The sequence below is a fragment of the Anolis sagrei genome, chromosome 5, assembly GCF_037176765.1.
Source record: "Anolis sagrei isolate rAnoSag1 chromosome 5, rAnoSag1.mat, whole genome shotgun sequence".
Taxonomy (NCBI): domain Eukaryota; kingdom Metazoa; phylum Chordata; class Lepidosauria; order Squamata; family Dactyloidae; genus Anolis; species Anolis sagrei.
The window spans coordinates 190874409-190892264 of NC_090025.1; the positions used below are offsets into that span (position 1 = coordinate 190874409).

General features: G+C 44.5%; 1 protein-coding gene across 1 annotated transcript in view; it reads right to left on the reverse strand.

The window, feature by feature from the left end:
- Nucleotides 1-7630: 7630 nt before the first annotated feature.
- The window catches only part of PODXL (podocalyxin like), a 107350-nt gene continuing 97124 nt past the window's right edge, over nt 7631-17856 (reverse strand). The window contains exons 5-8 of the mRNA XM_060776424.2: nt 15702-15861; nt 11422-11477; nt 10955-11119; nt 7631-7872 (exon numbers count right to left, since the gene is read on the reverse strand). Coding sequence (XP_060632407.2) covers nt 7678-7872; nt 10955-11119; nt 11422-11477; nt 15702-15861 — 576 coding nt within the window. The 3' untranslated portion in view covers nt 7631-7677. The remainder of the gene's footprint in view (nt 7873-10954; nt 11120-11421; nt 11478-15701; nt 15862-17856) is intronic.

Below are 17856 nucleotides of genomic sequence, written 5' to 3' on the forward strand. Positions count from 1 at the left end.
TTTCAATTTCTAAGCTGAGGAGCTGGCGTTGTTCGTAGACACCTCCAAGGTTATGTGGTCGGTATGACTGCACGGAGTGTCGTTACCTTCCCATTGGAGCAGCACCTATTGATCTACTCACATTTGCATGTTTTTGAACTGCTAGGTTGGCAGAAGCTGGGGCTTACAGTGGGAGCTCACACCGCTGCCCAGATTTGAACCTGCAACCTTTTAGTTAGCAAGTTCAGTAGCTCAGCAGTTTAACCCACTGCACCATGGGGGGCTCCCCCTATGACTTCCTCTCACATATTTTGTGCAAGCCCTCAAATGTGGCATGAGTTTCTGTCCATTTTCTCTCCACATCAGAGTAGTTCCTCTTTAAGTATTTTAACTATACAGATATTGATGTTGAACTTTCCTCCTCCCGAATATTGTCAAGTCTACCTTTAATGAGCCTCTGCCACCATGGTTTGTGGTGGATTTGGAAAATATTCAGTGTGTCCCGATTCCATTGTCAATTTCATTGTATCTCTTGTCACCCCCAATTATGGTCAATAGGCCTTTGGTACCTGCTAGGGTTTGGCTCCAGGACCCCCATGGATACCAACATCCATGGATGATCAAGTCCCATTGTATACAATGATGTAAAATGGTGTTCAATACAATGCACATACAATGGTAATTTTTTCCCGAAGTAGGAACTTGCCTCTATTCTTACCATATTACTTCAATGTGAAATCCAAGAATGTATCCCTCATCGATATGCGGATTGTAGTGTACTTTAATTATAATAGGATTAACTTCCTGACAGAGCTGTTCAGCAGTGGAACTCTCTGCCCCGGAGTGTGATGGTGGCTCCTCCTTTGGAGGCTTTTAAACAGAGGCATCTCTCAGAGGTGCTTTGAACGCAATTTTCCTGCTTCTTAGCAGAATGGGGTTGGATTGGATGACCCACAAGGTCTCTTCCAACTCAAGGATTCTATATGGGGAACTCTCTGGTCGTTTGCAAGTGCCTCCTCCCCATAGCTACCAAAACCTTTTGTTTATTGGAAGCCTCCCTCTTCACTTCACAGTGAACCACCCTGGAGAGAAAGACAATGGACAAAGCCGAAGCCATTGTGATGCCCAGATTTTGAGCTCGAGATACAGACCGGATATTCGGGAGGCAGCAAGGATGAAGCATGCTAAATTTGGACCTCAATAGAGTTCAAACAAAAGAAGAACTACAATATCTGAAGGCAGATCTTGTATGCAGCCAAAGTGAAATACATCAGCAGTTCACAAAAGAAGCTTTTCTTTATTGCCGGAAATAAAGTGGTGTCTTCAAAATATACTTTGTAGGAAAAATGCGACAATAATATTTAAAATCCAGTTCCTTGTTAAAATTCCAGTGTATAGTAGACTCCCTGTTTCAGTGCGCAAGAGCACTGCAGAAACCTGTACAATACATTTTACAATCAGCAGTAGAAGGGGTAATACATACATAATAGCAGAGTCCAAATTACGAAAACGAGTCTTCTTTTGAGGACCAGCAAAGTCTTGCACATATATGTTGGTCCTGAACGTGGGAGAGAACAAATTGCTCGCTCTACTGAGACATGAAGGTTGTAACCTGGGCACAAATCACACATTTCCCTCTTTTGCTGGATTCATACAGTGGTTGTACTAACAGATAGAAGGGACCTGGAACACTTTGTACACAATAGGGAATGAAAATAGCAAATTACAGCCAAAAAACCCATAAAAATTCTTCGGGCCACTCGATGTGCATGAGAAGAATTTCCAACGAGCATCACCCTTGAACGGGGAATCGACATCTAATGTTTTCATGGATTTTGGAAAATACACAGTGACAACTTCATTGCCTTATCCAGAACTTGACATTGCTTTGCACAAGCCTCCCTGCTCAATTTGATAAGTGGAAAGAATAAGAGTATTTTGACACATATGAATGTTTCTAAACTCTTGGGCAAACTGCAAGGTCTTTCCACTCTTGAAAGACAAGTGCAGGAGAACAAATACCCAATGCTCCCCAGTTGTTTGGGGGTACATCTCTAGCATTTTGACCATCAAGCTGAGTCTAATGTAGGATCTGAGTTTACTGTAATAAAGTCCCTTAGCTTTCCACAGTTGCCCCCTCCTACTGAATAGATATCAAAAAAGAAGTCCTCTAAATATGGCTGGACTCTGCTTTCTTTGCAACAGTGGTTCTCAACCTGTGCATCTCCAGGTGTGTTGGCCTACAACTCCAAGAAATCCCAGCCAGTTTACCAGCTGTTAGGATTTCTAGGAGTTGAAGGCCAAAACATCTGGAGACCCACTGCCTTGCAAGTTCCACCCATGAATGCTCATTTGCTAATGAAAGGAGGACTTCCCCATTTTCATAATGGCACTTTGGGAATGTGAACTACCATGTGTCTCTTAAACCTTTTAAGGCAAAGCGTGCCCAATTATGACAACCATTCCTGACAAGATGTACTTGAGGACTCTTCTGCCACGTTGGTGGCCCTCTTCTAGACATGCTTCTTTCTCAAAGTCTTTCTAACACAGAGGACCAGTATCTGTAATGCTGAGAGATTTGGTCTCTATCGGGACAACCTGTAGGATGAAGATATGGCTACATGGACCTAAACACCCATAAGGTTCCTGTCTGATTTTGGAGGCTAAGCAGGATCAGCTCTGGTGAGTACTGGGATGGAACCTACTAATGAATATCAGGTGCCCTAGGATGTATTTCAAAGAACTATCAGAACCATTCGTTGCCTAAGAAAACTATGAAATTCATGGCATTGTCATAAGTTGACAAGCATCTTGAAGGCATATATGGCCACCTTTCTCCGTGACAACACTCTGGCTCATCAGGCGGAGAAAGAGATGCTAAATTTCCTTCTCCCATCGCTGATGCAACAATTGCTCCGAAATGCTTAGTGCATGGCTTTGCCAGTGTTTAGGTGTCCGGCTATTCTGTCCTAATGACCGCTTTACTGTCCACTGATTTGTGGTGGTGGAAGCCAATGTGACCTTTCTCTGCCTTAAAAAATTCTTGTATCTCCCCAAATCAGAACGACTCTCATAAACCTCCCTGCGAAATAAAGGAATGACCTGACACCCACCCATCCTGTTATCTCACTCTTTCCCTACTTTCGGACAACTCACAAAAAATCCCATTTTGGTGTCTTCTATTAATGGAGCTGAAAGGAATTTTATCACATTCTTCATCTTTCTCTCCTGAATAGGGACTGGGTTGGGTTGCCTTTAGAGCAACTTCCCTTTGAAATATTTTTCTTGGCAAACCGGATGAGAGAGAGATTCGCAACACTTTCCTGTATGGTACGCAAGGAGACAGAAGGCAATGCCAAGCAATTTGGAAGAGGCAGGCTTGTGCCCTTGGTCGCCTGAAGGCTTTGCTGGGAAGGCCAAATAAGCAATCCTTAATCCTTATCAAATGCAATAATGAGGCTTAAGTCATCCTTGGAAAGGGATGCCGGACGCCTTGGTAGGTTTGGGCTGAGGCAGAATGTGCGAGTCTCCAGAAGTACATAAGATACTCTCTATCCCTTCTGATGAAACAGCAAACAAATGTCCTGCTGTGTCTCCTTAGTGGACAATTCCATTTCTCTTACGCAGCCAGGAAAACGTGTCCTTGGAACAATCCTTCTGCACAGCAACAGCAGGCGAAGACGGGAAACGGGACAACACCCAGAGCCACAATTCTTACCATTAAAACAATACAGTACATATTTGAATCCTCCTTCTACTTGACTTGGGTTCTTTAAAGCTTTGTGGGCCTGTTTTCTGGCTCTCCTGCTTCTGAGTTTTGAATTTAACCAATGTGAACACAACATGCAAACTTCCTGATTTTCCAGCAACAAACACAACCAAGAGCATTATGTAATCACGAAAAATGTGAAAAGACTGTTGCTTGCTGCTTTCCAGCAAAACTTCCCTTTCTCTTTGCACTGTGATCCCAAAATGCCCTTGATTTCAAAGCAACAGGGACCAGGACTTCAGTCTTCCAGTGAGTAGACTTGACTTCTCTGTTTCCAAAGTGTGCGGTTTTCGAAAACCTCCCTGGCCTTCTGTGAACCACGAAAGGCTTTACATCAACTTCACCCAACTGTTGCCATTTGAGGGAGACCTTGACATTGCATCAGGTTCCTTGTGTCTGATTCACAGAACGAGGAATCTATATTTGGCTCACACTAACAGCTATACAGCATGAAAGTCACACGTGTAGGTGTCTGGGTGTGCACAACGAGCCATAGGCCATCAGTCACTCTGCCATTGTGCAATGAAGTTTCCCCAAAGTAATCTATATATTCATGTATAAGTCTAGAAATGTTAGTCAAAAATCAAACCGCAAAGTCTGTCAATTTATCCATGGGTCACTTGAACCTTTCCCTCTTCATGGAATGACTCGACTTATGGATCATATCAGCCTGTAGAAGAGAAGGCTGAGAGGAGACATGATGGCCATGTATGAGGAGAAGTCATAGGGAGGAGGAGGGAGCTGCCCTGGAGTCTACGACATGGAGCAATGGCTTCAAATGACAAGAAAGGAGGTTCCACCTGAACACGAGGAAGAACTTCCTCACTGTAAGGAGAGCTGTTCAGCAGTTGGACTTTCTCTCTGCCCCGGAGTGTGGTGGAGGCTCCTTCTTTGGAGGTTTTTAAGCAGAGACTGGATGTCCATCTGTCAGGGGTGCTTTGAACTGGATGGACCAGGAAGTCTCTTCCAAATCTAGGATTCTATGATATTTTGTTGTTTATTCGTTCAATAACTTGTGGACCAGACCAAGTTTGAGCTCCCTGTTGGTGACCACCACCCTTAGCTCCTTCAAGGTCAAGCCAGTCACTTCAAGGACAACATCCATCCATCTTGCTCTTGCTAGGCCCTTCTTCCTTTTCCCTTCCCTTCCCCCCAGCATCATTGTCTTCTCTAAGCTTTCCTGTCTTCTCATTATGTGGCCAAAGTACTTCATCTTTGCCTCTAATATCCTTTCCTCCAGTGAGCAGCCAGGCATTATTTCCTCCATGGAGTATGGACTGGTTGGATCTTCTCGTGGTCCAAGGCATTCTCAGAATTTTCCTCCAACACCAGTCCATAATTCAGGCCCCCAAACATGCTCTCGACTTATATATGAAGATGTCTTATAAAAATTCAGGTGAATGCAAACATTGTGAAAATACTCATTCTATTTCTTATAAAAATCCATTTATAAAGACATAATTTTCATACTGAATTCCATACTGAAACAGCAAAGAAGGGATTTGGGGTTTGCGACATACATGGGAGTTAAATCTGACTTCTCCTGTCTCAACCGTAATTCCCAAATAAAATCACTGTGGCACCTATCCTCTGAAAAAAAAATGCTTGGGACGGAAGAGTTTAATTTCTCCTTTCTTCCATAAGTTCCCTCCTCGGAAGTGGTTTCTACCCATGCAATGCATGTCCTGACTTATGATTTTATATACTGTGAAATGGGCCTATGGATTAGCCAGGCATCTCAAAGGCACAAAATCCTCTCCCTGTGTTTTTGGAAAGCAAAAAGTAGCTGATATTGCTGTAGGTTTTGAAAAAAAGAGTCTTTTAAAAAATTAAATATCACAGCAAATTATTTTGGGGGCACATTAAATGAATTTATACTGATTTGGCCCCAACACTTGTTTGGGAGGAGGAAACATAACTTTGGACAGATCTGCGGCAGAATGGAAGATCACATTTGCTGTTCATTGCACCTGATTCCTGACCGCAGGCGACTCCTTCCTCCCAGATGTGAAACAAAATGAAGCCACTAAATGACTGTTACACCAATTATATTTTTCTCTGGGTTTCCTGGGATTTTCTCCCCAAATTGATCCAAGAGAATGGCAGAACATCAGGGTCCTGCTGGGGTGAGATTAGAGGCTGGATGGCCATCTGTCAGGAGTGCCTTGAATGCAATTTTCCTGCTTCTTGGCAGAATGGGTGGCCCACCAGGTCTCTTCCAACACTAGGATTCTATGATTCTCTTCTCTTCTGCTCAATCATGGGCTAGTTGGGATCCTACAGAAACATACTAGTAGGCCATGAGTAACCTCAGCTTCCATTCCATGTTCTCCAAGAACTGATACACAGGTTCATGATGGAAGTAATAGGTAGCCATCATGACTCAAAATCACTGGTGACTGCTATAAACTTTCTCCACCTCTGGGTTGATGTGAGTTTTCTGAGCTGAACATGTATGGCCATGTTCCGAAAACATTCACTCTTGATGTTTCAGACCTCATAACCTCTGAGGATGCCTGCCACAGATGCAGGCGAAATGTCAGGAGAAAATGCTTCTGGAACATGGCCATACAGCTCGGAAAACTCAACAACCCAGTGATTCCAGCCATGAAAGCCTTCAGCAAGACACTTCTCCACCTCCATCTAAATTAGTGGTTCTCAGCCCATGGGTCCTCAACTATTTTGGCCTACAACTTTCAGAAATCCCAGCCAGATTACCAGCTGATTTCTGGTTGAAGGCCAAAACATCTGGGGACCCACAAGTTGAGAACCACTGATCTAAATCCATCCCAATGAGCAGCCACCAGTTTCAACCACATAGATAGAAAGGTCCTTCTTTCTGTCTCTCCTGAATCTCTCGCCATCTACCTTCAGCAGATGATCCTGAGTTCTAGTATTATGAGATGCAGAGTTGCTTCTCCCTGCCATGCATAATTTTACATCTCTCTTCTTATCTCTCCACTTATTTGACTTAAGAGAAATAGACCCCAATACTGTAACCTTATAGAGCCAATGTGCTACCATGTTTGAGTGTTGGATTAGGACCCTGGTTCAAGTTGTCTCTCAGCCACGGAAATCCGTTGGGTAGTTGGGTAGCTTTGGGTCAAGTCACACTCCCTCATCCCACAAGGAAGGCAATGGCAAACCTCCTCTGAAGAAAAATTGCCAAGGCAGGTTTAGCTTTGGATTGCCATAAGTAAGAAACAACTTGAAGGCACACAATAACAATTACAACCTTTGCTCGTAGGTCGGTTGCTCCATTCTCTTAGTCCTTAATTCTGCCCTCCTTCTGCAACCCTAATGACCTACATCTAGACATATTCAAAGGTTCCTGAAGTTGGCAAAAGCCATCACTGGTTATGTGTGCACTAACCCTTCAGATTGTGACATTTTGCATATAAGGTTAAGTTTTGCATAATGTGCCCAGGTCCCACCGAACCGAAGGAAGTCCTGACCTCCATCCCCAAAAACTCCTTCCGTTTGCTGGGATTCCTTTCCTTCTCTCTGCAGGGAACAGCCTTCAATCGATGGCAGGAAAGACAGCCTCCCGGTGGGTTGTGCCCATCCATCCGCGTCCCTTTGCATCCACAAAAAAGCCCTTTTTAACCCTTCTTCTCTGGTTTGGATTGTTCAGCGCTGAACTTTCCTGACAATCCTAACCAACGTTTAAATAGGAGGCACTGTCTTCAATATATATATATATCTATACACACATACACATAAAATTTTGCTGGGAAAGCCAATGAGGTTTACGAACAAAACGAAATCGGCCACGGCGGACGCCCATCGTGAAGCTTTCTTCCTTTCCGTGTCGGCACTTGTGGCTGCAAGTTTTGAGTCTTCCATTTTTGAAATTTCAATATTTTTTTTTGCTTAGTATGCAGTTCCTCCTCTTCCTCTCTCTTCTCTCCAACTCCCTCTCTCTTGGATTATAAATGCGTGTCCTCTTCCTCCTCCAGGTCCTCTTTCGTCAGGCTGTCCATGGGGACGATCCAGCTGTCGGCAAGCTCCCCGTTCAGGTTCACCTTCTTCTCCTGCATTTCAGCCGAGGTCTCCATCACCTCCAGGGTCGGATTGTCGTGGTAGCCGTTCTCCATCGTTTGGAGCTCTTCCGTCAGGCGCTGCTGTGAAACGGAGAGGAAGGAGTATTAATAAAAACTCTAAAATCAGGGCAGTAAATAAAGAACAACACTTAGAAAACAGGGGAATTCCAGGAAATATCATTTATTTATTTATTTCGGACATTTGTATCCCGTCCTATCTTGACCTTGGTTGTGGGACCCCATGGTGCCCAGAACCAAAACATACATATACAATTGAAATAACAATCTATATGAATAAAAATGTAATATTCTGGGTTGTTGTAGGTTTTTCCGGGCTATATGGCCATGTTCTGGAGGCAATTTTTCTCCTGACATTTCGCCTGCATCTATGGCAAGCATCCTCAGAGGTAGTGAGGTCTGTTGGAAGTAGGAAAAATGGGTTTATATATCTGTGGAATGACCAGGGTGAGACAAAGGACTTTTGTCTGCTGGGGTTAGCTGTGAATGTTTTAGCTGATCACCTTAATTAGTATTCAATGGCTTGGGAGTGCCTGGGGAGAATCTTTTGTTGAGAGTGATTTTATGTGCCTGTTTGTTTCCCCTCTGTTGTTTTGCTGCTGTAATTTTTGAGTTTTTTAATACTGGTAGCCAGATTTTGTTCATTTTCATGGTTTCCTCCTTTCTGTTGAAATTGTCCACATGCTTGTGGATTTCAATGGCTTCTCTGTGTAGTCTGACATGGTGGTTGTGAGAGTGGTCCAGCATTTCTGTAATATTATGTAATATTCGTTTGTAGGATTAACAGAACTCGAAAACCACTGGGCAAATTGACACCAAATTTGGACACAAGACACCTAACAACCCAATGTATGTCTTTCACTAAAAAAATGATTTTGTCATTTGGGAGTTGTAGTTGCTGGGATTTATAGTTCACCTACGATCAAAGAGCGTTCTGAACCCAACTAACGGTGGAATTGAACCAAACTTGGCAAAGAGTTTTCCCATGTATTGTCGAAGGCTTTCATGGCCGGAATCACTGGGTTGTTGTAGGTTTTTCCGGGCTATATGGCCATGTTCCGGAGGCAATTGCCTCCAGAACATGGCCATATAGCCGGAAAAACCTACAACGGCCCAGTTCTCCCATGACCAACAGAAAATACTAGAAGGGTTTGGTGGGCAGTGTCCTTTGGTTTTGGAGTTGTAGTTTACCTACATCCAGAGATCGCTGTGGACTCAAACAATGATGGATCTGGACCAAACTCTACACAAATACTCAATATGCCCAAATGTGAATATTGGTGGGGTTTGGGGGGAGGATTGATTTGTCATTTGGGAGTTGTAGTTGCTGGGATTTATAGTTCACCTACAATCACAGAACATTCTGAACTCCACCAACGATAGAATTGGGCCAAACCTCACACTCAGAACCTCCATGTGGGCCACAACAACACGTGGCAGGGGACAGCTAGTATAGCAATAAAACAGTATAAAACAAGAGACAATCAGGGCCAGCTAACACCTCCGAATAAAGGATCCCCTCCCCAGGCAGGAAGGAGCCAGGCGTTAAAGCGGCAAGACCATTCAATGCTAATCAAGGTGGCCAATTACAACACTAACTACACAGATAGCTATGAATGCAGTGAAAATATATAAAGATGTCCTGTTGCAATAAACTTCAGAAAAAAATACCAATTAGAATAATAATGAGAATACCAAACTAGCCAGTATGGGAAACAAAACACATAGGGACTGTTTACAATGGTGTAACAAACATAATATTCATGTTAGAATGTTTTCAAAATAAATAGTTGGATCTTCCATAAGTAGTGTGGATTTTTTGTCATGTCAGGAGTGACTTGAGAAACTGCAAGTCGCTTCTGTTGTGAGAGAATTGGCCGTCTGCAAGGACATTGCCCAGGGGACGCCCAGAAGAATTGATGTTTTTATCATCCTTGTGGGAGGCTTCTCTCATGTCCCCGCATGGGGAGCTGGAGCTGATAGAGGGAGCTCATCCGCCTCTCCCCGGATTTGAACCTGCGACCTGTCGGTCTTCAGTCCTGCCGGCCCAGGGGTTTAACCCACTGCGCCACCGGGACAACAGACCTCACTACCTCTGAGGATGCTTGCCATAGATGCAGGCAAAACGTCAGGAGAGAATGCTTCTAGAACATGGCCATGCAACCTGAAAAACCTACAAAAACTCATTGCCTCAAACAGACAAGAAATTTTTCTCCCACCCTGGACATTATTCCACAGATACAAAAGCCCCACTTGCCTAGTTTCCAACAGACCTCACAACCTCTGAGGATGCCTGGGTGAAATGTCAGGAGAGAATGCTTCTGGAAGATAGTCATACAGCCCAGAAAACTCACAGCAACCCAGGCATCGATATAATTGGCTCTAAACTTGTAGTTTTTGCAACTATTCTTAATTGCATGTAGCAAAGGAACACTGGCCAGGAAAGTACTAGAAACCCTTGGGGTAATATCCAAAACAGTGAATCCTTGGGGATTGTGGTAACTTTTGCAAACGTGGATTATATTACCAGCCTGCATAGAACTGCGATGACAGAGAATTTCCTTCTCAACAATCAGGAGCATCTGTCCTCTTGTGGCCATTTGCACCGGGACTGTGGCGCAGCTGGCTGGAAATCAGCTGCATTAGGTCATGAGTTCTTAGCCAGCCTGGGTTGGCGTGAGCTTCCAACCATTGTGTAGCTTGCTGTCGACCTTTGCAGCCCGAAAGACAGTTGCATCTGTCAAGTAGGAAATTTAGGCACCACTTATGCGGGGAGGCTAATTTAACTAATTTATGACACCATAAAATCTCCAGCAAGCATGCAAAGAATGAGGAAGTACTTCATCAGTGTCAAAAATGGACGGTGAAGCAACAGTTCCCCTGGTGGCCAGAATACCCTCATGAAGCTGGAATGTTAAATGGCCTCTGAGTGTGTGTCTATATATGTTGTGTGTCTATGGCATTGAATGTATGCCATGTATATGTACATTGTAATCCACCCTGAATCCCCTGTGGGGTGAGAAGGGTGGGATATAAATACTGTAAATAAATAAGTATTTATTACACTTTTTGCCGGAGGATTTTTAGTTTTCCAAACTGGGAAATTCCCATAGTGCACACTTCTACAAATACAAATAATGGTTACCTGGTCCTTCCTCCGGGAAATGCGCTGGTGGCAACAGCCGTAGATGGCGGCCACGAGGAGGAGGGAGGCCGCCATGCAGACGATGGTGATGATCAAGGGCAGGCTGAAGGGGTCGTCCCCATTGTCCAGGGGTTTCCCACCATAGGTCAAGTTGGTCAGGCCAAGCTGTTGGAAGACCACAGAATGAATGGGAAGGAGCAAAAGAGTGGCCAAAGCACCGGTTATGACCTCTAAAGCAGTGGTTCTCAACCTGTGGGTCTCCAGATGTTTTGGCCTTCAACTCCAAGAAACCCTGGGATTTCTGGAAGTTGTAGGCCAAAACATCTGGAGACCCACAGGTTGAGAACCACTACTCTAAAGCCTCAGCTTTGAGTTGGGACTCAAAAGAGCAAAACATCCAGAGATCACCCACAGTGGGTTTAGGAATGGGGGATACATTGAGAATGGTTGCCCACTTCCCAGCTTACCTTCTCCAGTTCTCCAATGATCAGAGATTCTGATAATTTATCATCCTCCGAGTGTGCTAAGAGAAAGAGAAAGAGAAAAACAACTCAGAGGCATAAGCGGCTGAGAGGGAAAAGGAAGAAGCCTGAGGCTGTTAGGAATGGTGGGAGTTGGAGTCCAAAACACCTGGAAGGAGGGCCCAAGTTGGCCCATGCCTGCCCTATATTTTGAGAGCCAGCTGTACTTTTGTAGGTTTTTTCGGTCTATATGGCCATGTTCTAAAGGCATTTTCTCCTGACGTTTCGCCTGCATCTATGGCAAGCATCCTCAGAGGTAGTGAGGTCTGTTGGAACTAGGAAAGTGGTTTTATATATCTGTGGAATGACCAGGGTAGGACAAAGGACTCTTGTCTGCTGGAGCTAGGTGTGAATGTTTCAACTGACCACCTTGATTAGCATTTGATTGCCTGGCAGTGCCTGGAGCAATCTTTTGTTGAGAGGTGATTAGTTGTCCTTGTTTGTTTCCTCTCTGTTGTTGTGCTGTTCTAATTTTAAGAGTTTTTTTTAATACTGGTAGCCAGATTTTGTTCATTTTCATGGTTTCCTCCTTTCTGTTGAAATTGTTCACATGCTTGTGTATTTCAATGGCTTCTCTGTGTAGTCTGACATGGTGGTTGTTGGAGTGGTCCAGCATTTCTGTGTTCTCAAATAATATGCTGTGTCCAGGCTGGTTCATCAGGTGCTCTGCTATGGCTGACTTCTCTGGTTGAGGAAGTCTGCAGTGCCTTTCATGTTCCTTGATGCGTGTCTGGGCAATGCTGCTGCGTTTGGTGGTCCCTATGGAGACTTGTCCACAGCTGCATGGTATATGGTAGACTCCTGCAGAAGTGAGAGGATCCCTCTTGTCCTTTGCTGAATGGAGAATTTGTTGGATTTTCTTGGTGGGTCTGGAGATAGTTTGTATGTTGTGTTTCCTCATCAGCTTCCCTATCTGGTCAGTGGTTCCCTTGATGTATGGCAAGAACACTTTTCTTCTGGGTGGATCTTTGTCTTGACTCTCGTGGCTTGTTCTTGGTCTTGCAAACTATCTCCAGACCCACCAAGAAAATCCAACAAATGCTACGTTCAGCAAAGGGCAAGAGGGATCCTCTCACCTCTGCAGGAGTCTACCGTATACCATGCAGCTGTGGACAAGTCTACATAGGGACCACCAAACGCAGCAGCGTTGCCCAGACACGAATCAAGGAACATGAAAGGCACTGCAGACTACTTCAACCAGAGAAGTCAGCCATAGCAGAGCACCTGATGAACCAGCCTGGACACAGCAGATTGAGAACACAGCAATGCTGGACCACTCTCACAACCACCATGTCAGACTACACAGAGAAGCCATTGAAATCCACAAGCATGTGGACAATTTCAACAGAAAGGAGGAAACCATGAAAATGAACAAAATCTGGCTACCAGTATTAAAAAAAACTCTAAAATTAGAACAGCACAACAGAGAGGAAACAAACAAGGACATCTAATCACCTCTCAACAAAAGATTGCTCCAGGCAGTGCCAGGCAATCAAATGCTAATCAAGGTGGTCAGTTGAAACATTCACACCTAGCTCCAGCAGACAAGAGTCCTTTGTCCCACCCTGGTCATTCCACAGCTATATAAAACCACTTTTCTAGTTCCAACAGATCTCACTACCTCTGAGGATGCTTACCATAGATGCAGGTGAAACGTCAGGAGAGAATGCCTCTAGACCATGGCCATATAGCCCAAAAAAATCTACAACAACCCAGTGATTCCGGCCATGAAAGCCTTCGACAATACATTAGTCAGCTGCATATTCCAAAATGTGGCTGACCACAAGGGGGCAGCAGAGCACAGGTAGAAAAGCCTCCCTGGGAAAAACAACCATTTGCCACCTGTTGCAAAGAGAAGGGAGAGTAACTCCACCTCTACTCTATGTACAAAAGCCAACCTTTCTCAACCTGTTGCTCTCTTTTAAGAGACAAAATGCTTGTCTGAAATTCCCTTGGGTTTTTTTTAGTGTTCCTCTTTATTTACTGTCCTGATTTTAGCGTTTTTTAAATACTAGTAGCCAGATTTTGTTCATTTTCATAGTTTCCTTTCTGTTGAAATTGTTCAAAAAATGAACAAAATCTGGCTATAAGTGTTAACCAAGCAGAACAGTAAATAATGTGCAAGACTCAAAAAGCAAGGGAATTCCAGGCAAGAATCAATCAGGGCCAGCTAACCCCTCCCAACAAAGGATTTCCCCAGGTATCAACCAACCATGCCTTGAAACTGCAAGCCATTAAATGCTGACCAAGGTGACAAATTGCAACATTCACACCTAACTCCAACAGACAAGAGTTCTTTCTCCCACCCTGGATATATAAAACCAATTTTCCTAGTTTTCCACAGACCTCACAACCTCTGAGGACGCCTGCCATAGATGCAGGCGAAACGTCAGGAGAGAATGCTTCCGGAACATGACAATACATGAAAATGATCAAGGGTCTGGAGAACAAGCCCTATGAGGAGCGGCTTAGGGAACTGGGCATGTTTAGCCTGAAGAAGAGAAGGCTGAGAGGAGATATGATAGCCATGTATAAATATGTGAGAGGAAGCCACAGGGAGGAGGGAGCAAGCTTGTTTTCTGCTTCCTTGGAGACTAGGACACGGAACAATGGCTTCAAACTACAAGAGAGGAGATTCCATCTGAACATTAGGAAGAACTTCCTGACTGTGAGAGCCGTTCAGCAGTGGAACTCTCTGCCCCGGAGTGTGGTGGAGGCTCCTTCTTTGGAAGCTTTTAAGCAGAGGCTGGATGGCCATTTGTCAGGGGTGCTTTGAATGTAATATTCCTGCTTCTTGGCAGGGGGTTGGACTGGATGGCCCATGAGGTCTCTTCCAACTCTAGGATTCTATGATTCTATGATTCTATGAATACAGCCTGGAAAACTCACAGCATCTCCTGGTTTTGTTTCCCAACAAATTATATGTGTTTATATCCTGCTTTCATCTCTTTATCAGTTCTTTTATGAATGTATTCGTTTATCTCCTCTGTTGTGCCCTCTTTGTCTTTGGGTTATTGGTCCAAAAACCAATCCAAAGTGCAAAAATAGTTTGCAGTCCCATATACTGTCAGGAGTCAATTTCTGAAGGCATGAAGACATCACAAATTCCCTCCGTGACATCCTGACTGAATCATCCTGGCTGAATCAATTCTCTCTCTGTGACATTTTGAAGCCAGCAAGCCTTGTAACACAACAAGCTTGTGACACAACAAGCTCTAATAAGGAAACTGAGAAGAGGGGGAGATGGGCAGGACAGGTGTATAAAAGGAAGTGGTGGTGGGGAAAAGTTAGTAGTGTCTTTCTTTGCTGCAGAGATACAAGCAATGTATCCATTTCAAAGCAAAACCGGCTTGTGAGTGGTTATTTAATATTGCTATATAGATCCTACAGCAGTGGTTCTCAACCTTCCTAATGCCGCGACCCCTTAGTGCAGGTCCTCATGTTGTGGTGACCCCCCAACCATAATGTTATTTTTGTTGGTACTTCATAACTGTAATTTTGCTACTGTTATGTATTGTCATGTAAATATCTGATATGCAGGATGTATTTTCAGTCACTGGACCAAATTTGGCACAAATACCCGATACGCCCAAAATTTGAATACTGGTGGGGTTGGGGGTGATTGATTTTGTCATTTGGTAATGCTGGAGTTGCTGGGATTTATAGTTCACCTAAAATCAAAGAGCCTTCTGAACTCCATCAATGATGGAATTGAATCAAACATGGCACACAGAATTCTCATGACCAAGAGAAAATACTGGGAAGGTTTGGTGGACATTGACCTTGGATTTTTGGAGTTGTAGTTCACCTACATCCAGAGAACACTGTGGACTCAAGCAATGATGGATCTGGACCAAACTTGGCACAAATACTCAATATGCCCAAATGTGAACACTGGTAGAGTTTGGAGAAAATAGACTTTGCCATTTGGGAGTTGTAGTTGTTGGGATTTATAGTTCACCCACAATGAAATAGTGAGTGAACTATAGAATTGAACCAAACTTTCCACACAAAACCTCCATGACCAACAGAAAATACTATGTTTTCTGATGGTCTTTGGTGACCCCTCTGACACCCAGAGGAGTCCTGACCCCCAGGTTGAGAAACACTGTCCTACAGTCTTACATATACTCTGAAATGATTCCCAAGACAAAGCAAGCAAAGCACAGGTTTGGAAGTTCTCAGGAGTAAACCCAAGTGCCCTCGACGTTGCACAAGATGCCTACTTGTCACAGACACGCGGAGGATGGCCAGTTTCTTGGGGTCGTCGGAGATGGAGGCGAAGCTCCCCGTGCAGTCATCTCGGCTCCTGTTGAAGCTGGACTTCACGGCTCGGCAGAGTTCGTGCAGGAGAGGCTCTTTGAGCGGGCTGCCTTCGAGGCTGCTCTGCAGGAGGGAAAAACAAACACTCGTCTAGGTCAGGGCTTCTCTCATGGCAACCTGTCTGGCTCACAACAAACCCCACGAACCCCTTTTCCCAGTATTCAATGACAGCCTTCAAAGTGCCAGGGAATGCAATGTCATGAGATGAGACATCTCCAGGTAAATACAGAGCAGTTACGAACAAGTAATTGCAGGTTGTGTACATATACCTGCAGAACCTGTAATTTGCAGTTCCACTTACCCACGCTTGGGTGGAATTTGTGAGGTCCTCCAGGGGATCTCTATAGTCTGCTTCCTCCTCCTGAGGTTATTAAAGAATTGCCCTGGAAGACCTCACAAGTTCCCAGAGAAGATGCTGGACTAGAAGGACTTTGTGGTCTCTTTCCAGTTCTGTGAATCTCTAGAATAGATCATTCAGCTCTGGAAATATTAGGTGATTTTAAAGTTGTTTGGTCATATCCATAGTTCCATTGAAGGTGGTCAGTTGAAACATTCACACCTAGCTCCAGCTCCAGCAGACAAGAGTCCTTTGTCTCACCCTGGTCATTCCACAGATATATAAACCCTTTTTCCTAGTTCCAACAGACCTCACTACCTCTGAGGATGCTTGCCATAGATGCAGGCGAAACATCAGGAGAAAATGCCTCTAGACCGTGGCCATACAGCTCGAAAAAACCCAGTGATTCCAGCCATGAAAGCCTTCGACAATACATAGTTTCATTGAACTTCCAGCAAAGTATTCCACATGCATACAGAAGTTTTAATGGATTCTCAATTGTCCAAAGTCCTCAAATGAAAGAACAGAGAATAATAGAATTCTAGAGGTGGAAGAGACGTATTTATTTACAATATTTATATTCTGCCCTTCTCACCTTGCAAGGGACTCAGGGCGGATTACAATGTACACGTATACGGCAAACATTCAATGCCAAAGACAAACAACAGATCAAGACAGACAGTCAGAGGCTATTTAACTTTTCTGGCCACCAGGGGAGCTGTCGCTTTCATCGTCCATCTGCGACACTGATGAAGTACTTCCGTATTCCCCGCATGCTTTGCTTTGCTGGAGTGCTTTGCTGGAGTCTTTTTTATGGCCTCGTAAATTAGTTGAATTAGCCTCCGCACACATACGTGGTACCTAATTTTCCTACTTGACAGATGTAACTGTCTTTCGGGTTGCAAAGGTCGACAACAAGCTACACAAATGGTCGGAAGCTCACTCCGCCCCAGGCTGGCTTCGAACTCATGACCTTATGGTCAGAAGTGATCTTAATGCAGCTGGCACTCAGACAGCTGTGCCACAATCCTGGTGGCCTTTCAGTCCAACCCCATTCTGCCAAGAAGCAGGGAAATTGCATTCAAAGCACCCCCAACAGATGGCCATCCAGCCTCTGTTTAAAAGCCTTCAAAGAAGGAGCCTCCGCCACACTTGGCGGAGGCTCCTTCTTTGAAGGCTTTTAAACAGAGGATGGATGGCCATCTGTCGGGGGTGCTTTGAATGTGATTCTCCTGCTTCTTGGCAGAATGGGGTTGGACTGGATGGCCCACAAGGTCTCTTCCAACTCTAGGATGCTATGAAACCTTCTTATGACTCTTTCCTCTTTTACTGAACCAAGTTGTACCTCTCCATAGGGGTGTCTACACTGTAGAATGAATGCAGTTTGACACCACTTGAACTACCATGGCTATTTCGAAAGTTTGTGGTTCGGTGAAGCTTCAGCCCTCTTGGGGAAAGGAAGGAAAGACCTTGTAAAACTAAACTCCTACTTACTTAGGCGATCCCTCGTTGGCCGAGTAGGATAGTCTTCCAGGATCAGTATTCTGGTGGGTCCGTAAGTGACTGTGGAGCCCTCTTCTTGATGTGCATCTTCTCCCACACTGAGGGCATCGGTTTCCAGGTGGAAGGCAGTCTTGGTCTGGGTTGGCTTGACACGCCTTCCTCTTGGCACATTTCTCTCTTTCACCCTCCATTCGTGCCTCTTCAAATTCTGCAGCACT